This window comes from Schistocerca gregaria, chromosome 11, assembly GCF_023897955.1.
Source record: "Schistocerca gregaria isolate iqSchGreg1 chromosome 11, iqSchGreg1.2, whole genome shotgun sequence".
NCBI lineage: Eukaryota > Metazoa > Arthropoda > Insecta > Orthoptera > Acrididae > Schistocerca > Schistocerca gregaria.
The window spans coordinates 84,829,725-84,853,339 of record NC_064930.1 but is presented as its reverse complement, the minus strand read 5'-3'; the positions used below and the strand labels follow the sequence as shown (position 1 = coordinate 84,853,339).

Genomic DNA, 23,615 nt, shown 5'->3' with positions numbered 1-23,615 from the left:
ACAGCTTATCGGGTCGTTGAACTGGGGGAAAAAATCATTTTTTTATTGAAGACCATGGGCGTAGCGGGAGGCACTGCTACGTAAACAGCTTCATCTTATCACAAGAAAGTGTCCTGTACTGACACGGAATACAGGGCGATTTTGCCAAATGAACTGCAGGCAACGATCGTTGAGACTATAAGAAGTAAGAACGTCATCTGGACATACAGCTGGGAATGCGTTCTCAAGGAGGTACACTATGAGGGATGAACAACCATTTGCAGGTCGAGATATAAGATCTTTGACAGTGAAGGTTTCAATAATTGAAAGCTCACAAGAGAACTCACCAGATGAACAGTTTTAATGAGAGTAAAAACGAGTTTTGAAAATTATTGGAATTTTCCATTTTAATTGTCTTTCACATAATGTACAGTACTGTCCCTCTGGTATGACAGTGGCTGAGGCTTGACTACAGCAGTACCGGAGGTTTCGCGCAACACCCACGTTCAGTCCATGTGACCATCGTCGATAACGAACTAGCGTCTCGATTATGGCACATAAATCTTCGATGGGATTCATGTTAGATGATCTCAGTTACCAAAACGCTCGCTCAAATTTTCCAGAATGATCTTGAAAGCAATCTCGAACAATTGTGGCCCAGTGACATGACATTGTTGTTTGGAATCACCAAGTCCAGGCACTGCTGCAAATAACCGAGCACAACAGCTTCCAATCAATGATAGTTTCAGCTGGACCAGAGGACCCATCCCGATCCAAGTAAACACAGCCCACACCAGTATGGAGCCACCACCACAGTGCCTTCCTGACATCTTGGGTTAACGGCTCGGTGAGGTCTGCGCCACACTCAGACACTGCCATCAGCTCTTACCAACTGGAATCGAGACTCATATGACCAGGTCACGGTTTTCCAGTCATCTAGGGTTCACTCGATGTGGTGACAAAGCCAGGAGCGGCGCTGCAGCCCATGCACTCGCGTCGGTCGTCTGCTGTCACAGACCAGTTACGTCAACTTCCACCAGACTGTCCTAACGGATAAGATCGCCGTACGTCCCACAGTGATTTCAGCGGTTATTTCACGCAGTGTTGCTTGTCTGTTAGTACTGACAACTCTACGTAAACGCAACTGCTCTCGGTCGTTAAGTGAAGGCCGTCGGCCGCTGAGTTGTCAATGGTGACAGGTAATGCCTGAAATTTGGTACCCTCGACACACTGTTGAGACTGTACCACTCGGGATATTGAATTTCCTAATGATTTTCGAAATGGAATGTCCCATGCGTCTATCTATGACAGTCACTCAGCGTTGAAAGTCTGTTAATTAACGTCGTGCTGCCATTATCACGTTGGTAACCTTTTCACACGAACCACCACACGAAACGACGGCTTCGCCAACGCACTGCCCCTTTATAACTTGTGTACGCGGTGCTACAGCCATTTCTATATGTGCATACCTGTATCCCTTAATTTTTGTTGCGTCAGTGTAAGTCTGCAGGTTTTTTATAGCCATTCTCACCGATGCCAAAAATTTCTGAACTGTGTGGTCGCATTATATTTCCCCTCTGACTTCTTCATCACACAACAATCTTATGGAGTATCTTGCAGATATATCATTGGCTGGCTCCAAGTAATCGTCGTAGGACCTCTGATGTGTGCACTGTATGCAAGTGATTTTCCAAGTAGAGCCAGCAGCATGTAAACCTGTTCTGTGATTCTGCCATTATATACAGAAAAGGTTCGTTGTTGAACAACCGTATGGAACTGTAGAACGACATGGACAGTTCCACTTGGGATAATGTACAGTACAGCAGATCCCTTTAAATGTGGGTAAATTTAATATAATGCAAACAACAAAGAGGAAGAACCCGATAATATCTAATTGCGTGATTAGCACTGAATATCTTCAGCAAGTCATATAATAAAAGTATTTAGAGACGGCGGAAAATTGTTCCTCTCGGAGCACAAGAAAGACGAATATCCTCTTTAAAAGACTGTAACAGAAGGTATCAGAAAGATTATATACTGATAAGACAGAGATTTAGGAACAAGGTTTTAAATTGTAAGACATTTCTAGGGGCAGATGTGGAATCTGACCACAACCTATTGGTTATGACTTGTAGATTAAAATTGAAGAATCTGCATTTAAGGAAATGGGACCTGGCTAAACTGAGTAAACCAGAGGTTGTAAAGAGTTTCAGGGAGAGCATAGGGGAACAACTGACAGGAATAGCGGAAAGAAACACAGTAGAAGGAGAATGGGTAGCTTTGAGAATGAAATAGTGAAGGTAGCAGTGGATCAAGTAGGTAAAAATACGACGGCTAATAGAAATCCTTGGGTAACAGAAGAGATATTGAATTTAATTGATGTAAGGAGAAAATACAAAAACTCATTAAATAAAGCAGGCAAAAAGGAACACAAAAGTCTCAAAAATGAGATCGACAGGGATGGCTAGAGGACAAATGTAAGGATGTAGAGGCACATATCACTAAGGGGTAACATGGATAGTGGCTACAGGAAAATTAAAGAGACCTTTGGAGAAATGAGAACCACTTGTATGATTATCAACCCAGTTCTAAGCAAAGAAGGGAAAGCAGAAAGGTGGAAGGAGTATATAGAGGGACTATACAAGGGCGATGTACTTGAGGACAATATTATGGAACTGGAAGAGGATGTAGATGAAGATGAAATGGGAGATGCGATACTGCGTGAAGAGTTTGACAGAGCACTGAAAGACCTGAGTCGAAACAAGGCCCCGGGAGTAGAAAACATTCCATTAGAACTACTGACGGCCTTGTGAGAGCCAGTCCTGACAAAACTCTACTATCTGGTGGCAAGATGTATGAAACAGGCGAAATACTCTCAGACTTAAACAATATAATAATTAAAATTCCAAAGAGAGCAGGTGTTGACAGATGTGAAAATTACCGAACTATCAGTTTAATAATTCATAGCTGCAAACTACTAACGCGAATTCTTTACAGACGAATGGAAAAACTGGTAGAAGCCGACCTCAGGGAAGATCAGTTTGGATTCCGTAGAAATGTTGGAACACGTGAGGCAATACTGACCATACGACTCATCTTAGAAGAAAGATTAAGGAAACGCAAACCTACGTCTCCAGCATTTATAGATGAGGGAAAGATTTCGACAATGTTGACTGGAATACTCTCTTTCAAATTTTAAAGGTGGCAGGGAGCGAAAGGCTATTTACAATATGTACAGAAACCAGATGGCAGTTTCTATAAGCAGTGGATGGGAATGGAGTGAGACAGGGTTGTAGCCTATCCCTGATGTTATTCTATCTGTATATTGAGCAAGCAGTACAGGAAACAAAAGTAAATTCGGAGTAGGTATTAAAATCCATCGAGAAGAAATAAAAACTTTGAGGTTCGCCGATGACATTGTAATTCTGTGACAGACAGCAAAGGACCTGGAGGAGCAGTTGAACGGAATGGACAGTGTCTTGTAAGGTGGATATAAGGTGAACACCAACGAAAGCAAAACGAGGATAATGGAATGTAGTTGAATGAAGTCGGGTAATGCTGACGGAATTAGATTATAAAATGAGACACTTAAAGTAGTAAGTGAGTTTTGCTACTTGGGAAGCAAAATAACTGATGATGGTCGAAATAGAGAGGATATAAAATGTAGACTGGCAATGGCAAGGAAAGCGTTTCTGAAGAAGAGAAATTTGTTAACATCGAGTATAGATTTAAATGTCAGGAAGTCGCTTCTGAAAGTATTTGTATGGATTGTAGCCATGTATGGAAATGAAACATAGCCAATAAATAGTTTGGACAAGAAGAGAATAGAAGCTTTCAAAATGTGGTGCTACAGAAGAATGCTGAAGATTAGATGGGTATATCACATAACTAATGAGGAAGTATTGAATAGAATTGGGGAGAAGAGGAGTTTGTGGCACAACTTGACAAGAAGAAGGGACCGGTTGGTAGGACATGTTCTGAGGCATCAAGGGCTCACAAATTTAGCATTGGAGGGCAGCATGGAGGGAAAAAATCGTAGAAGGAGACCAAGAGATGAATTCACTAAGCATATTCAGAAGGATGTAGGTTGCAGTAGGTACTTTGAGATGAAGAACCTTGCGCAGGATAGAGTAGCATGGAGAGCTGCATCAAACCAGTCTCAGGACTGAAGACCGCGACAACAACAACAACAGAAAAGCATTTGTCTCAATCTTGATTCGGCTTTCCTCACCGAAAAGTTATGTCAACCAAACATATTAGCAGTTTTTCAACATTGCAAATCATATTATGCTCTTTCTCTTTTAGTGGACCTTTCTTACAAGTACTCAGCATCTTCCCTCACTGCCACTCAATGAGTATGTCTCTTTTCCACTGTCTCCGTTTTTCCCACTGATTTGTAGCGCGAGGGTTGGCACTTAAGTAGTGGCAACTGTTTATTCGTAGCCGACACAAAAGAGTTACATGTTTGCACCTGTTACTGTCCTTCAAAGTAGTCACCAGCGTTGTATACAACTCGTTGCCAGCGATGTGGAAGGCGTAGTATACCGTTACCTGAGGCTTTTCTGTTTATGGTGCGAATGGAGCGGTCTAAAGTTATAGTGATTCCCGTGTACGACTGTGATGGTGTTACCCTAACGCATTACGTTCGTCCACAGCACACCGTCAGTACACAGTATTTCTGTTCGTTTTTGGAGCATCACCTACGACCAGCTTTGCGAAAGAAGCGGCGACACTTACTGCGCAATCCACCCATCACTTCGCACGACAATACGCGGGCGCATAAAGCGCAAGCTGTGGCTGCTCTGTTCGGTCCATGAGACTGGGAAGTACTGTGCCATCCACCGTACCCCCCGGACTTAAGTCCTTGTGCCTTTTATTTGATCCCGAAGATGAAGGAACCACTTCGTGGCATTCGCTTCAGAACTGTTCCAGAGATTCGACAGGCAGTAGACCGCTCCATTCGCACCATCAACAGAACAGGCTCTGCTAACCGTATACTACGCCTTCCACATCGCTGGCAACGGGTTCTGCACAACGCTGGTGACTACTTTGAAGGACAGTAACAGACCCTACACCACTTTCTTTGGCTCTTCGGTGTATTTTTAGTACTGTAGCTATTTTCATTTCAAGTGGAACATCAATCTAAAAGAAATTATCTGTTGTTGAAATGGGCTACTACTTTCGTGTAGGGTTTAAAAAAGTAAGATAGGGGAGATTAGGGTGTGTACGCACGAATATAGACAGTTGTTCAGTACGTTAATGGAATAGGAAAGAAAATTGATAACAGTGGTACGGTGTACCCTCAGCTAAGCAGTAAACAGTGGCTCGCGGAGCAGAGTATGAACATGTAGCAATTTCAAATCCTGTGCCTGGTCCACTGGTGTCCACGAGCAGTCCAGTATTCAGCCTCCCACGGCACCAGATCTTTCCTGAAGAGGATCTCGGCAGAGAAACTTCGAGGGCGGAAGACGCCTCGAGAGGAGCGCGTCGCAGGCCCGGACGCTATGCTGGGTGCCGCAGGCCACTTACCCCGGCAGGCCGCCGCTCTCCATGTAGTTGGCCAGCGTGACGTCGTTGGACCAGACGTCGAACTGCCACTTGCGCAGGCCCAGCACGCCGCAGTGCACACGGCCCGTGTGGATGCCGACACGCATGTTCACGTTCACGCCCATCACCTCGCGCACCAGCCTGCGGGCACGACAGTCTGCGTAGTAGGCGTGTAGTCACGACAGTCTGCGTAGTAGGCGTGTAGTCACGACAGTCTGCGTAGTAGGCGTGTAGTCACGACAGTCTGCGTAGTAGGCGTGTAGTCACGGCAGTCTGCGTAGTAGGCGTGTAGTCACGACAGTCTGCGTAGTAGGCGTGTGTGTAGTCACGACAGTCTGCGTAGTAGGCGTGTGTGTAGTCACGACAGTCTGCATAGTAGGCGTGTAGTCACGGCAGTCTGCGTAGTAGGCGTGTAGTCACGACAGTCTGCGTAGTAGGCGTGTAGTCACGACAGTCTGCGTAGTAGGCGTGTAGTCACGGCAGTCTGCGTAGTAGGCGTGTAGTCACGACAGTCTGCGTAGTAGGCGTGTAGTCACGACAGTCTGCGTAGTAGGCGTGTAGTCACGACAGTCTGCGTAGTAGGCGTGTAGTCACGACAGTCTGCGTAGTAGGCGTGTAGTCACGTCAGTCTGCGTAGTAGGCGTGTAGTCACGACAGTCTGCGTAGTAGGCGTGTGTGTAGTCACGACAGTCTGCGTAGTAGGCGTGTGTGTAGTCACGACAGTCTGCGTAGTAGGCGTGTAGTCACGACAGTCTGCGTAGTAGGCGTGTAGTCACGACAGTCTGCGTAGTAGGCGTGTAGTCACGACAGTCTGCGTAGTAGGCGTGTAGTCACGACAGTCTGCGTAGTAGGCGTGTAGTCACGACAGTCTGCGTAGTAGGCGTGTGTGTAGTCACGACAGTCTGCGTAGTAGGCGTGTAGTCACGACAGTCTGCGTAGTAGGCGTGTAGTCACGACAGTCTGCGTAGTAGGCGTGTAGTCACGGCAGTCTGCGTAGTAGGCGTGTAGTCACGACAGTCTGCGTAGTAGGCGTGTGTGTAGTCACGACAGTCTGCGTAGTAGGCGTGTGTGTAGTCACGACAGTCTGTGTAGTAGGCGTGTGGTCACGACAGTCTGCGTAGTAGGCGTGTAGTCACGACAGTCTGCGTAGTAGGCGTGTAGTCACGACAGTCTGCGTAGTAGGCGTGTAGTCACGGCAGTCTGCGTAGTAGGCGTGTAGTCACGACAGTCTGCGTAGTAGGCGTGTAGTCACGACAGTCTGCGTAGTAGGCGTGTAGTCACGACAGTCTGCGTAGTAGGCGTGTAGTCACGACAGTCTGCATAGTAGGCGTGTAGTCACGGCAGTCTGCGTAGTAGGCGTGTAGTCACGACAGTCTGCGTAGTAGGCGTGTGTGTAGTCACGACAGTCTGCGTAGTAGGCGTGTGTGTAGTCACGACAGTCTGCGTAGTAGGCGTGTGTGTAGTCACGACAGTCTGCGTAGTAGGCGTGTGTGTAGTCACGACAGTCTGCGTAGTAGGTGTGTGTGTAGTCACGACAGTCTGCGTAGTAGGCGTGTAGTCACGACAGTCTGCGTAGTAGGTGTGTAGTCACGACAGTCTGCGTAGTAGGCGTGTAGTCACGGCAGTCTGCGTAGTAGGCGTGTAGTCACGACAGTCTGCGTAGTAGGCGTGTGTGTAGTCACGACAGTCTGCGTAGTAGGCGTGTGTGTAGTCACGACAGTCTGTGTAGTAGGCGTGTAGTCACGGCAGTCTGCGTAGTAGGCGTGTAGTCACGACAGTCTGCGTAGTAGGCGTGTAGTCACGACAGTCTGCGTAGTAGGCGTGTAGTCACGGCAGTCTGCGTAGTAGGCGTGTAGTCACGACAGTCTGCGTAGTAGGCGTGTAGTCACGACAGTCTGCGTAGTAGGCGTGTAGTCACGACAGTCTGCGTAGTAGGCGTGTAGTCACGGCAGTCTGCGTAGTAGGCGTGTAGTCACGACAGTCTGCGTAGTAGGCGTGTAGTCACGACAGTCTGCGTAGTAGGCGTGTAGTCACGACAGTCTGCGTAGTAGGCGTGTAGTCACGGCAGTCTGCGTAGTAGGCGTGTAGTCACGACAGTCTGCGTAGTAGGCGTGTAGTCACGACAGTCTGCGTAGTAGGCGTGTGTGTAGTCACGACAGTCTGTGTAGTAGGCGTGTAGTCACGGCAGTCTGCGTAGTAGGCGTGTAGTCACGACAGTCTGCGTAGTATGCATGTAATGGAATTTGCGGTTTACACCTCAAGTGACACAAGTAGTCAGTACCACTGTGTTGCGTAGCATAGATACTATGGACCTGGCAAAGATTTGCCATTAACGGATATTTTTATGAATGGTGTCCCACAAGGTTGAATCTTAGGCGCACTCCTTTTCGTCGCAAACACTCTTCAATAATTATATAGGGTAGTTAATTTCTTGTTTTGTATTCACGTCTGACTGTAACTGAAAAATGTAAAACATAAACAACAACATACATACAGAGCTGCACAAGCATTATGCCATTCATACTACAGTTACATTACATGAAAATACAAAAAACGGCACACTACTTGTACTGTCCTTCAGCATATGACAATATACAGGGCGAGTCAGGAGGAAAGGTACATGCTTTGACGGGTGATAGGATTAGTGATCATGAACAAAAAACTTCATGTGGATGTATGCCCTATTCCGAATGGTTTCCGAGATAGAACACATTTAATATCACTTTTGCAAGTTTTCCTTGAACAACTCGAAAACCGCACCGTCTAGCGAAAACGCATCGCAGTAGCAAATTAAACTATTTTACATTTCCCAAAAAAAGATGCTTATCATTTTTGCTCTAGAACTAATGGTCTGTGCGAAGAGAGCGCGAGAATGTTGAAAAACTCGCTCGACGCCCATGCACTGTAGCTTAAGTAGATTTAGTAGGCCAATTTGAGGTAGCATATTAAGGTAGCAAGTTTGATATGGGACACTTGTCACCTGTCGAGTTGAGAAACTACCTCAAATTTGCCTACAAAAACTACGTAAGCTACAGCGCATGCGTGTCGAGCGAGTTTTTCAGTATTCTCGCGCTCTTTTCACACAGACCATTGGTTCTAGAGAAAATAATGATAGTGACCATTTTTATAGGAAATTTAATATAGTTTCATTTTGTAGTGGGACACGTTTTTGCTGGACGGTGCAGTTTTCGAGTTGTTCAAGAAAAACTTACAAAAGTGATATTAAATGTGTTCTGTCATGGAAACCATTCGGAATAAGGTATACGTCCATATGAAGTTTTTTGTTCAGAATCATTAATACTAACCTCCTCAAAGCATGTAACTTTCCTCCTGACTCACCCTGTACATATGCATTTGCATTCTGCCAAAAAAAATGTTTTTTTTTTTCACTGCACTCCTGAGCAACGTCAATGGAATGTCCCCTTGCTCAGATTCAGGCTTGACTCCGTAGTGGCATACTATTGATGAGATCATCAAGCTTGTCCTGGTACAAATTGGCCCATTCTTCAATGTAGTAGCTGTCGACGCCCTAAAGTAGCTCGTTTCGGTCGATCCCACACATCCTCGATTGGATTCACGTTCAGGGAATAGGCAGGGCATGTTGAAGGAACGAGTTCACAAGAAGAGCACAGCAGCCATGCAAATTGTCGTCGATCAGGACGAAACTGTTGCCAAAATGTTGGTGATACTGTCAAACAATGTTGCAAAAAAATGGCTCTAAGCACTATGGGATTTAACAGGTCATCAATCCCCTAGAACTTAGAACTACGTAAACGTAATTAACCTAAGGACATCACACACATCCATGCCCAAGGCAGGATTCGAGCCTGCGACCGCAGCAGCAGCGCGGTTCCGGACTGAAGCGGCTAGAACCGCTCGGCACAGCGGCCGGCTATCAGCTGCAGAACCTCATCCCTGTAATGTAGAGCAGTGATAGTCCGTCAGCAACCACGAGAGGCATACGGTAGCCCCACGTTGTGCCACTCTAGGTATCACTCCAACACCACCTTGTAGCACAGATGCGACACAGTGTTGGAGGAGTTCAACAGCACTGGGTCTGTGAAGACGTTATCTGGGACTATCGGGATTCAAACAGATCCGAGTGTGGGCCATAAACAACACCCAACGCTAATCCTGGGGCGCCTGTTGTGCAATATCTAACGGTGTTGTGGTACCATGTAGTCCTCGCCATGGTATTTGGAAATTGAGGCTTGCTACATGCAGTTGTCTGTTGACAATCTGATGCAGTTCCTTTGACACAAAAGTCCTAAGTATCGATCATCCTGTGCAATTGCCGAAAATGTATGGCCTGTGCAGTGGAAGTCCTCAACACTAACTGGAACCGATTCAAGCCGGCCGGTGTGGCCGAGCGGACTTAGCAGTTCACTCTGGAACTGCGCGAACGCTATGGTCGCAGATTCGGATCTTGCCTCGGGCATGGATGTGTGTGATGCCCTTGGGTTAGTTAAGTTTAAGTAGTTCTAAGTCTAGGGGACTGATGACCTCTGATGTTAAGTCTCATAGTGCTCAGAGGCAGTTCAACCATTTTCTTGTGAACCCGATTCGATGTTGGCACCACATTACTTTATCCACAATGAACATGTCGAGCAATTTCGCCAGTTGACAAACCTTGTGTGCAACGTGATGACGTGGACCCGATCACTAATTGCGAATGTCCTTCATAGCATGATGGATATGCCGTCCGACTGCTCTACAGACATGTCTAATATGACACCACTGGTGCTTCAGTTTCGACTAAAATGGTGCAATCGATTTCAGTGTGGTGTTACACCTGTAGGTCACACTTATGGTAACTGTGTGTATGTTTGCAACCAACGACAGGGGTGACTTTCCTGATAGTACAGGAACCGACAATAGCTTCACACCCCCACGATATAACAGAGTAACGAAAAACTTTTGTTGATGTGTGTACGTTCTGATACACTCATAAGGTGTGAGGCACGGAACAGGATGTTTATCTTTAGCCGGCCGCTGTGGCCGAGCGGTTTTAGGCACTTCAGTCCAGAACCACGGTGTTGCTACGGTCGCAGGTTCGCATCCTGTCACGGGCATGGATGTCCTTAGGTTAGTTAGGATTAAGTAGCTTCTAAGTCTAGGGGACTGATGACCTCAGATGTTAAGTCCCATAGTGCTTAGAGCCATTTGCACCATTTTTGTTTATCTTTTGTGATGTGGAATGATAGTATGGGTATGTACATATTCCAAAAGATTTTAGTGCTTCAGATGCTCTTTAATATGTGGCAGTACTAACCACACACATTAAATGTGTATACATTGCACTCCATCTCCATCTCTCTGCATGTTACCCCTCCTGACATCGCAGACCTACCCACCCTCCAAAGCCCTGCCTTTGGGTCTTCCAATTCACCTCTTGTTTATCTTTTGTGATGTGGACTGATAGTATGGATGGTACATATTCCAAAAGACTTTAGTGCTTCAGATGCTCTTTAATATGTGGCAGTACTAACCATAGACATTAAATGTGTATCCATTGCACTCCATCTCCATCTCTCTGTATGTTACCCCTCCTGACATCGCAGACATACCCACCCTCCAAAGTCCTGCAGTTAGGTCTTCCAATTCACCTCTAACATCTATTTTCATTTCCATAGATATCAATCAACGGTCTATATATTTTCCGTCTCCCCCCCCCCCCCTCCCCCCCCCCCCCCCACCGATACACAGAACACCCTCATTACCAGTGGAGGCCCTTTCGTTGTCTTTTTTTTTTTTTTTTAACGAAAGTGCACTGCTCTTCAATGAACATCGCTATTCCTTCCAACGAATTTAAATATCTATCTTTACCTTTTACGAGGAGCGTTGAATGAGTAATGTAATTAATTTTTGTTATTAAAGATTCCAGTACACCGTATTATTTCAATCTTTTGGCAACAAAACACTATTTTTCAACACACAACCTCCTTTCAATGCGACGCTTTTACGCCACCTTCTTGGGAGACCTGCATGCCTGTGTGGTACCAATCTACTGGTCGCCATCGGAACCAGCGCTCTACTGTATCAATAGCCTCCCCAGTATCAACGTGCTGCTGGCCACGGCGTGTGTCTTTCATTAGACCTAACAGGTGTAAGTCGGAAGATGCGAGATCTGGCCTGTAAGGCTGATGAGAGAGAACGGTCCAACAAAGTTTAGTGAGCTCCTCTCGGGTGCACAGACTTGTACGAGGCCTTGCGTTGTCGTGGAGAAGAACAAGTTCGTTACCATTTTTGGGGCGATGAACACACTGAAGTCGTTTCTTCAGTTTACTGAAGATAGCACGACACCCTTCAGAGTTGGTCATTGCACCATGAAAGCAGACACTGCAGTCTTGAGACTCCCAGAAGACTGTCGCCATGGCTTTAAATCGGCTTTGAACTTTTTCTTTGGTGGAGGAGTGGTGAGGCGCCGCTCCATGCTCAAGCAATTCCGCACAAACGGCCCTTCGTTGGTCTTCATGGTCTTCTGTTAGGTGCCCAGGACCTAGGAGGAACACACTTTTGGGTATCCCAACAGGTGGGCACGTGCATCAGCGCTCCGGACAGTTGTGCAGTGAAGTGTTGACTGTGATCTGTCAGTCACGTCGACTGAGACTGTCCGCTCATTCCAACACTGCAGGAGCCACAGCTGTGCGCGACAGGTCAGCAACTGGGAGATCGACAGGTTTGAGTGACCTCGCTCTGCGTAGCTGGCGGAGCTTGCTGAAATCCCTGGTGCTATTTGTCCACATCGATGCCCACTGGAAACATAACACATGTTGGAGTACGCGAGGTAAGCAGGTGGTGGAGGGTACTTACGCTATGGCGTCGATCATGTCGAGTCCCATCTCGACGCAGCAGTGGGCGTGGTCGGGCCGGGGCTCCGGCAGGCCGGACACACAGTAGTAGCAGTCCCCCAGCAGCTTAATGCGCAGGCAGTGGTGCTCCGCCGCCAGGCGGTCGAACCTGCACACAGGAACAAACCAGATACTGTATTGCTCGGAAAACGGGAGTGGCTACTTGCTGACAGTGGCAGCACCGCCGTGGTTACGTCCAGGAAGCAGGGAGGAGAGGTAGCAGTAGCGCACACTCCACCACTCTTATACACTGAGGAGAACCAAGTCATGCAATAGATCCTAACATCGTGTTGAACCTCCTTTTGTACGGCATACTGCATCAACTCGATGTGGAGTGAACGTAACAAATAGTTGCAAGTCCCCTGCAGAAGTATTGAGTCATGCTGCCTGCATAAAGGTCCATAACTGCGAAAGACATTTCTAGGGGCAGATGTGGACTCTGACCACAATCTATTGGTTATGAACTGTAGATTGAAGGAACTGCAAAAAGGTGTGAATTTGAGGCGATAGGACCTGGAAAAACTGAAAGAACCAGAGGTTGTAGAGAGCTTCATAGAGAGCATTAGGGAACCATTGACAATAATGTGGGAAAGAAATACAGTAGAAGAAGAATGGGTAGCTTTCACAGACGAAATAGTGGAGGTAGCAAAGGATCAAGTAGGTAAAAAGACGAGAGCTAATTAAAATCCTTGGGTAACAGAAGAGATATTAAATTTAATTGATAAAAGGAGAAAATATAAAAATGCATGAAATGAAGCAGGAGAAAAGGAATACAAACTTCTCAAAAATGAGATCGACAGGAAGTGCAAAATGGCTAAGCAGCGATGGCTAGAGGACAAATGTAAGGATGTAGAGCCTTATCTCACTAGGGGTAAGATAGATACTGCCTACAGGAAAATTAAAGAGACCTTTGGAGAAAAGAGAACCACTTGTATGGATATCAAGAGAGCAGATGGAAACCTACTGTTAAGCAAAGAAGGGAAAGCAGAAAGGTGGAAGGAGTATGTAGAGGGTCTATACAAGGGCGATGTTCTTGAGGACAATATTATAGAAATGGAAGAGAATGTAGATGAAGATGAAATAGGAGATATGATACTGCGTGAAGAGTTTGACAGAGCACTGAAAGACCTAACTCGAAACAAGGCCATGGGAGTAGACAACATTCCATTAGAACTACTGACAGCCTTGGGAGAGCTAGGCCTAACAAAACTCTACCATCTGGTGAGCAAGATGTATGAGACAGACGAAATACCCTCAGACTTCAAGAACAATATAATAATTCCAATCCCAAAGAAAGCAGGTGTTGACAAATGTGAAAATTACCACACAATCAGTTTAATAAGCCACGGCTACAAAATACTAACACGAATTTCATACAGACGAATGGAAAAACTGGTAGAAGCCGACCTCAGGGAAGGTCAGTTTCGATTCCGTAGAAATGGTGGAACACGTGACGCAATACTAACCCTACGACGTATTTTAGAAAATAGATTAAGGAAAGGCAAACCTATGTTTCTAGCATTTGTAGACTTAGAGAATGATTTTGACAGTGTTGACTGCAATACTCTCTTTCACATTCTGAAGGTGGCAGGGGTAAAACAAACGGAGCGAAAGGAGGAGGAGATTTGTGTTTAACGTCCCGTCGACAACGAGGTCATTAGAGACGGAGCCCAAGCTCGGGTGAGGGAAGGATGGGGAAGGAAATCGGCCGTGCCCTTTCGAAGGAACCATCCCGGCATTTACCTGAAGCGATTTAGGGAAATCACGGAAAACCTAAGTCAGGATGGCCGGAGACGGGATTGAACCGTCGTCCTTCCGAATGCGAGTCCAGTGTGCTAAACGGAGCGAAAGGCTATTTACAATTTGTACAGAAACCTGATGGTAGTTATAAGAGTCTAGAGGCATAAAACGGAAGCAGTGGTTGGGAAGGGAGTGGGACAGGGTTGTAGCCTATCCCCAATGTTATTCAATCTATATATTGAGCAAGCAATAAAGAAAACAAAAGAAAAAAGTTGGAATTAAATTCAATGGAGAAGAAATAAAAACTTTGAGGTTCGCCGATGACATTGTCATTCTGCATAGGCAGCAAAGGACGTGGAAGAGCAGTTGAACGGAATGGACAGTCTTGAAAGGAGGATATAAGATGAACATCGAGGAAAGCAAAACGAGGATAATGGAATGTAGTCGAATTAAATCGGATGATGCTGCGGGAATTAGATTAAGAAATGAGACGCTTAAAGTAGAAAATGAGTTTTGCTATTTGTGGAGCAAAATAACTGATGATGGCTGAAGTAGAGAGGATATAAAATGTAGACTGGCAATGGCAAGGAAATAGTTTCTGAAGTACAGAAATTTGTTAACATCGAGCATAGATTTAAGTGTCAGGAAGTGGTTTCTGAAAGTATTTGTATTGAGTGTAGCCATGTATGGAATTGAAACATGGACGATAAATAGTTTGGACAAGAAGAGAATAGAAGCTTTTGAAATGTGGTGCTACAGAAGAAGGCTGAAGATTAGATGGGTAGATCACATAACTAATGAGGAGGTACTGAATAAAATTGGAGAGAAGAGAGATTTGTGGTACAACTTGACTAGAAGAAGGGATCGGTTGGTAGAGCATATTCTGAGGCATCAAGGGATCACCAATTTAGTATTGGAGGGCAGCGTGGAGGGTAAAAATCGCAGAGGGAGACCAAGAGATGAATACACTAAACAGATTCAGAAGGATGTAGGTTGCAGTAGGTACTGGGAGATGAAGAACCTTGGACAGCATAGAGTAGCATGGAAAGCTGCATCAAACCAGTCTCCGGACTGAAGACCATACCACCACCAACTGCGAAAGTGTTGCCTGTTTAGAATGTCGTGCACAGATAGACGTCCCGATTACGTTCCATAAACACAATCTCAATGTAGACAAGTGTAACGTGCTGCGAATACGTAGTAAGAAAGATCCTTTATCATTTAGCTACAATATAGCAGGTGAGGAACTGGAAACAGTTAATTCCATAAATTATCTGGGAGTAGGCAATAGGAGTGATTTAAAATGGAATGATCATATAAAGTTGATCGTCGGTAAAGCAGATGCCAGACTGAGATTCATTGGAAGAATTCTAGGGAAATGGAGTCCGAAAACAACGGAAGTAGGTTATATTACACTTGTTCTCCCACTGCTTGAATACTGTTCACCAGTGTGGGGTCCGTACGAGACAGGGTTGATAGAAGAGATAGAGAAGATCCTACGGAGAGCAGCGCGCTTCGTTATAGGATCATTTAGTAATCGCGAAAGCATTACGGAGATTATAGATAAACTCCAGTGGAAGACTTTGTAGGAGAGACGCTAAGTAGCTCGGAACGGGCTTTTGTTGCAGTTTCGAGAACCTACCTTCACCGAGGAGTCAAGCAGTATATTGCTCCCTCCTACGTATATCTCGCGAAGAGACCGTGAAGATAAAATCAGAGAGATCGGAGCCCACACAGAAGCATACCGACAATCTTTCTTTCCACGAACAATACGAGACTGGAATGGAAAGGAGAACTGATAGAGGTACTGAAGGTACCCTACACCATACACCGTCAGGTGGCTTGCGGAGTATGGATGTAGATGTAGATCCAATTCACGTGGGCCGATCTGGGTGGCAAAATCATTCCCTTGAATTGTGTAGGATTTTCTTGAGCCAGCCACTAACAGCTATGGCCGATGACATGGTTCACTGTTATCCATTCAAGTTCCATCGTTATTTGGGAAACTCCATGAATGATTGCAAATGGTCCCCAAGTAACTGAACATAACCATATCCAGTCAATGATCATTTCAGTTTGACCAGAGGATCGAGTCTGTTCCATGTAAAGAAAGCCCATGCGATTATAGACCCACCGTCATCTTGCACAGTGCCTTGTTGACAATTTGGCTCCATGGCTTTATGGGGTCCGCATCACACTCGTACCCTACCATCAGCTCTTACCAGTTGTAACAGGTGATCAGGCACGGATTTCCGCTGGTCACGAGCACAAGATGGGCACTGCAAGTGATTTACTTTTATCAAAGGCACTTGCGGTTATTTCATGTAGTAGTGCTTGTCTGTTAGCACCGCTGCAGTCGGTCATTAAGTGAAAACCGTTGGCCCCTGAGTTGCAATAGTGAGAGTTAATGGCAGCAATTTGGTCTGCTTGGCACAATGTGAATCTCGGTATAGTTATTTCATTAACGATTTCCGAAATGGACTGTCCCATGCATCTAGCTACAACTACCATGTTACATTCAAAGTCTGTTAACTCCTGTCCTGCAGCCGTAATCACATTGGAAACAATTTCAATGGATCACCTAAGTACAACGACCAGCCCTGCCAATGAACTGCCTTTTTATAACTTGTGTATGCAGTATTACCACCATCTGTGTATGTACATATCGCTGTCACACGACTTTTGTCTCCTCATTGTAACTGGCGCCCTATGACACTTTATAGCTCTCACTGAATGAATTGTTACCGCATCTTACACTCTGTGCGTGAAGTGCTACCACACCTTAGACTCTGTTCATGCCTTTGACTGAAGTGCTACCACACTTTACATTCTATAAATGCCTCTCAGTGAAGTGTTACCATACCTTACACTCTGTATGCCCACTGAGTGAAGTGCTACCATACCTTACATTCTGAATGTATCTTTGAGTGAACTGCTACCTCACCTTGGACACTGTATATGTCTCTGAGTGAAGTGCTACGACACCTTACATTCTGAATGTGCCTCTGACCGAAGTGCTACCAGACCATACACTCTGTATGTGGCTCTGAGTGGAGTGCTACCACACCTCACACTCTGTATGTGTTACTGAGTGAAGTGCTGCTACAAGTAACACTTTTTATGATCCACTGACTAAAGTGCTACCATACTTTACACCAGGGGTATCAAAAAATTTGGTTCATGGGTCATGGCCTGGCATGAGTACCATATGCTCAGCCTGGCTTGCACACTTCCATCACCACCACACCAGGCCGTTTGAGTGTGAGGAGAGGAAAAAGTGGAGAACTGTGAGTGTACCACATTTAAGTGGCAATGCAGTACACTGAATATAACTTAGTTTTACATTTCACATTTCTCAATAACATACATCATAAACAAAACTAATTTTGGGTATTATTTAATTGTTTATGGTGCGCTGAACATACAATAATTTTTATCTGGTATAAACTGCCAGTATACTAGCACATGCAGGTACATAACAATGATTTATTTAGTTTCGTAATCTAAATATGGTCTTTCACACACATACTCAGTATGTTGATCGAAATATTTAATCACTTTTTCAGCCTCAGTATGGAAATGTGGAAAAACTAACTGAGGAAAACAATGTAGATGACGTGGTCAGTTTTAACGTAAAGGAATTTTCTTTATAATGGAAATTACGTTGCAGATCAATCAGCTGCATCTGCAAATGCACAGAGTCACTTTCAGGTGAAACATCAAACATTCTAGAAACGATGTCGAAAGATCACGTTACTTGGCAGTGTCCTCAGAACGATAGAAAACTACTCTTGTAATTCCTTCAAGGTCACAAGGGATTCTTCGAGTCTAACGTTTTCTTTAACGCCAGCGAACACAAGAAAATGCACTGTGATTGCCTGAATTTGTCCCTTCTACATGTGAGTTTCTTTTTATATGCATCCCCATCACATCATAATAAGTTGTTTCTCATCTTGCAGTGTCTTACTGTGGGCAATGTCCAAACAAGTCCACTTAAAATGCGAGGTCTGAAACCCATTCCAAATTTTCTAATTTTCATTCCTGCACTTCTTTTTTACTCGTGAATTCGACATCAACCGGTTCTAAATGGAAAAATCGTTTCAAGAGCGCACTTTGCACTTATATGTAAACTCTCCATATTCCCATTTCACTTCCATCAAAAACTGTTAATGCGTGCAACTTCAGAAACTTTGCTATTCCTACCACCAATCTCTTCACATGCTCTACGTTTGCAAATCTGATGCAACGTGCTGCTTTACATACATACAGAGCAATCCATTCCATCTCTAGATAGTTGTATTTACTTTTTCTTTCATTGTATTGTTATATCGTTTCTTATCAAATTTGCGGTACCCATCGATTATGCAACTGTATGATTGATATTAAGAATTCTCCCCTCTTTCATTCTCATTCATTTCTAAAGGCTTGTGACGGTACAGCTCTATACTGCCTCTTTTGGTGAAATCAGCCACTGGCTACGTGAACACACTTCACACCTTGAACAGATAGCGATAGGTAAACAGCGCTGACACCACGATTCTGGCGAACTATAGAGAGTCCTTCCGACCAAAAAATGCCATGCTGCAATGCTAAATGAAAAGTCACGATGTACCAAGTACTTCCAAGGAGGACCGAGCAACGCTGAGACACGCCACCCAAGTCTCGGTCCAAACGGGACCTGCACATCCAGCACGTGTGTGGTTTGGCACGCCATGGCCGCTGTTACACTCTGTACATGCCACTGAAGGAAGTGCTCAGATACCCTACACTCTGTATGTGCCACTGAATGAAGTGCTGCCACATGTCACACTCTGTACATGCCACTGAATGAAGAGCTGCCATATATTGCTCTCTGTACATGTCGCTGAATGAAGTGCTACCCCATGTTCCACTCTGTACATGATACTGAAGGAAGTGCTGAGACACAATACACTCTGTATGTGCCACTGAATTAGGTGCTGACACGTTCCATTCTGTACATGCCACTGAATGAAGTGCTGCCACACACTACACTCTGTACATGAAGCTGAATAAAGTGCTGCCACATGCTACACTCTGTACGAGCCGCTGAATCAAGTTCTCCCACACACTACACTCCGTACATGCCACTAAATGAAGTGCTGCCACACATTACACTCTGTACATGAAGCTGAATGAAATGCTTCCACACGCTACACTCTGTACGTGCCACTGAATGAAGTGCTGCCGCATGTTACACTCTGTATGTGTTGCTGAATGAAGTGTTGCCACACGTTACATTCTGTACATGCCACTGATGAAGTGCTGCCACATTCTACAGTTTGTACATACTGCTGAATGAAGTGCTCACAAATGTTACACTCTGTACATGCCACTGAAGGAAGCGCTGCCAAACGCTACAGTCTGTACATGTCGCTGAATGAACTGCTGCCACACATTACACTCTGTACATTACAGTGAATGAAGTGTTGCTACGTGCTACACTCTGTATGTGATGCTGAATGAAGTGCTGCCACACACTACACTCTGTATGTATAGCTGAATGAAGTGCTGCCACACGTTACGTTCTATATATGCCACTGAATGAAGTGCTGCGACATGTTACGTTCTGTACATGCCACTGAATGAAGTGCTGCCACACACTACACAGTGTAGGTGCCACTGAGTGAAGTGCTGCCACACGCTACAGTCTCTATGTGTCACTGAGTCATTTGCTACCATATGTTCCACTGTGTACGTGCCACTGAATGGAGTGCCCATTTAGAACAACAACAGTACATCTCACAATAACAGGTGTCCACACTTTGCTGGTACTATCCATAGAACTGCATTTCCCGATGATATCAATGTCTTCCTCAGTGATTTTCGCTGATTCATCAGCTGCTCTTTCCAACAGAGACCATAATGCCCATTCTTGTTTCGAGTCTTCCAGAATTATTCAGCTGTTGCAGGTAAATATTCATGCTGCAGATGTTTTCTCAGTGCCTTTCATGTTTCGATCGCAACTATTCATCAGATAGTGTCTCCACAGGAAAGATAAAAGGAATGTGGGATACGTATTAAACTCTTTAAATACCTCAAGGCTGAGTTATAATTTTTATTAGGTCTGACAAAGGATACCACTCCCATTTAGTGAACAAGCGGTAATAACAGCATCAATTCCTTTCAATCAGATGAATGAAGCCATATCATCGACTTGGACAGTTACAGTACAGAAAAGTGTGAAACTCCAATCAATGAAAGTAGAATATTAAACAAACCCCGTTCAGTAAGCACTGCTCTAAGGAGGATTGCTCAATAGTGCGAGGAAGAGCCAGAAATAGGAGATGAGTTTGTTTTATTGTGTTTCACAATGACTTACAACCGAAAATAACGAAGGAGATGGAACAACAAATTAAAATTGTACATGTAAAGAGAAATCTATATACGAGCTCACATTATAACTTACATACAACCTTAGATTCTGCCGTCCTGCAAAGGTATGTTACTAGTCTCACTTACAAAGTAGTTAGCCATTGCATGTCTATTTATTACGGCTGATGTATTTCGTATTCTTTCATCCAAGTTTGTGGCAGAGTCAAACCCTTTTGAAGTAAAAGTATCTCCTAATTGGTGACATCCGGGATACAAAATGCTTTAGTAGTATGAATACCACATTGAATTTCAGATTCGCTGCTCGCTAGAACACACGACATTTGTTCGACTAAATACGAACAAAAACAGTTACTGAACATTTCATGTATAAAAATGTTAGTGCAGAAAAAAAAGTGATGCGTGTAGCATACTGCTGACTCTACCACTGAATCTGAGGTTGTCTCCTTATAGTTTCAAAAAGAAACTAATTCTTAATGCAGTGTAAACTTAAATGTGATAGTAACTGACTTCATAAACTACACGCCATGAGAAACATGAACAACAGTCAAGCATAGCACACGGCCATACTGTTGAGTGTGGCACATCGGTGCCAGACATCTAAATATACCACATATTTACTTGAGACTGGAAATAGGTACAGTTCTCCCTCCAGCGTTGAAGACAATTTTGTTCTCTTAGCTGTAGATAGTAGGCAGTTATGTATGATCTGGAATGCAACAAATACAAACCGGCCAAAGACTATATCTTTCACTGGGGACTATTTGAGATATGTGCTGTGTTGTTTTCGAAGTATTGCAATAACAATGAGTAATTACGAAAAGAGAACCAGTTCATTATCAAGATCCGATGTCAGGCTATAAGATGTGGAATAATAATTTCTTTTATCGATAGCTTCCTCAAAATCGAATAACAAACATCAGGTGCACGTCAATCCCAAAACAGTTACGTTTTTAACTTTTTACACAAAAAGTGGAACTTTAACTGAGAAATTAACTACAGAGGTGGATGTAGCTTTGCTTCATTTACATAAAACATTATTTGATTTGACTACAGCCGGAACACTTACATAGTACGAAGAACACATGGTGGCATGTTACTTCTTTTGGTGTTGAATTACGGCAAGTATCTACCACATCACGTGTCACGTGATCGCTTGTCACGCCACGTCGTTCTCATTTCATATCTACTTCTGCGTTAAAGTGGTTTTCGTGCTTTTCAATTCCTATGGCCTCTCTCCACATCCCAGAAGAGTGATGGCTGGATTTCAATACAGTCATGGTATCGAAGAAACGGATTTTCTGCTTCCATGGTCCTAGTGCATGATCTTAATTCAAAAATATGCTGTGTGGACACCTATAAAATGTTTTTGTGGATCCCGTCAACTTAATTTTTTTAGGATATGACATGTTCCCAAACTGAGCAATTATATGAAAGAATTCAGGTTTTGAATTTTGTCCCATCCTGGATCAATTTCTGTGAACACCTACAAAAAGCACTGTAAATGGATCCTTGGAAGTGTAGTCACACCACATGTACAACTGGTGCCGAATATTTAGAGAGAAGGAGACAGTGGCAGTGGGAAAGCGACGTAAAAGTAATAAATGATGGAAGATAGTAGACAATGTTTGTGGTGTAGAAAGAGCGAAAGAGATAGTGGCAGTTTGAGAGAGAGAGGGACACAGTGGCAGTGGAATGTACACTATGTGATCAAAAGTACCTGGACACCCCCAAAAATATACATTTTTCATATGTGCATTGTGCTGTCACCTACTGTCAGGTACTCCGTATCAGCGACCTCAGTAGTCATTAGAAATCGTGAGGGAGCAGAATGGGGCGCTCAGCGGAACTCACGGACTTCGAAGTGATTGAGTGTCACTTGTATCATACGTCTGTACACCAGATTTCGACGCCGGCCGCAGTGGCCGGAGCGAAGTATGGCGATCCACTCGTAATTTTTGGAGGGTTCAGGTCACATAGTTGCGATCTGTGCCGATAAATAAAAAAGAAAAAGCGGTTCTAGGCGCCTCAGTCTGGAACCGCGCGACAGCTACGATCGCAGGTTCGAATCCTGCCCCGGACATGGATGTGTGTGATGCCCTTAGGTTAGTTAGGTTTAAGTAGTTCTCAGTTCTAGGGCACTGATGACCTCAGATGTTAAGTCCCATAGTGCTCAGAGCCATTTGAACGACTTTTTTTTTAAATTTTGTTTTGAGATTTCGACACTCCTAAATATCCCTAGGTCCACTGTTTCCGATGTGATAGTGAAGTGGAAACGTGAAGGGACGCGTACAGCACAAAAGCGTACAAGCCGACCTCGTCTGTTGACTTACAGAGACCGTCGACAGTTGAAGAGGGTTGTAATGTGTAACATGCAGTCATGTATCCAGACCATCATGCTGGAGTTCCAAACTGCATCAGGATCCACAGCAAGTACTTTGGTAGTTAGTCGGGAAGTGAGGAAACTTGGATTTCACGGTCGAGCGGCTGTTCATGATCCACACATCACGCCAAATGACGGGTCCCTTGTTGTAAGGCGCGTAAACATTGGAAAATTTAACAGTGTAGGAGGGTTATGTGGAGTGACGAATCACGATACATAATGTGGCGATCCGATGACAGGGCGTGGGTATGGCGAACGCCCGTCGAACGTCATCTGCCAGCGTGTGTAGTGCCGACAGTAAAATTCGGAGGTGGTGGTGTTGCGGTGTGGTCGTGTTTTTCATGGAGGGGGCTTGCACCCCTTGTTGTTTTGCGTGGCACTATCACAGCACAGGCCTACACTGATGTTTTAAGCACCTTCTTGCTTCCCACTTTTCAGCAATTCGGGGATGGCGACTGCATCTTTCAACACAATCGAGCACCTGTTCAGAATGCACGTACTGCAGCGGCGTGGTTAAACGACAGTAATGTCCCTGTAATGGACTGGCCTGCACAGTCCAGACCTGAATCCTATAGAACACCTTTGGGATGTTTTGGAACGCCGACTTTGTGCCAGGCCTCACTGACCGACACCGATACCTTTCCTCAGTTCAGAACACCGTGAAGAATTCCTCAAGAAACCTTCAACCGCCTGACTGAACGTATGCCTGCGACGGTGGAAGCTGTCATCAAGGCTAAGGGTGGGCCAACACGATACTGAAGTCT

At 44.7% G+C, this 23,615-nt stretch overlaps 1 protein-coding gene across 1 annotated transcript in view; it reads right to left on the bottom strand.

Annotated features, from left to right (window-relative positions):
- LOC126295328 (adenylate cyclase type 6) overlaps positions 1-23,615 on the bottom strand; it is a 2,630,635-nt gene that overhangs the window by 237,173 nt on the left and 2,369,847 nt on the right. The window contains exons 11-12 of the mRNA XM_049987795.1: positions 12,340-12,486; positions 5,509-5,667 (exon numbers count right to left, since the gene is read on the bottom strand). Coding sequence (XP_049843752.1) covers positions 5,509-5,667; positions 12,340-12,486 — 306 coding nt within the window. The remainder of the gene's footprint in view (positions 1-5,508; positions 5,668-12,339; positions 12,487-23,615) is intronic.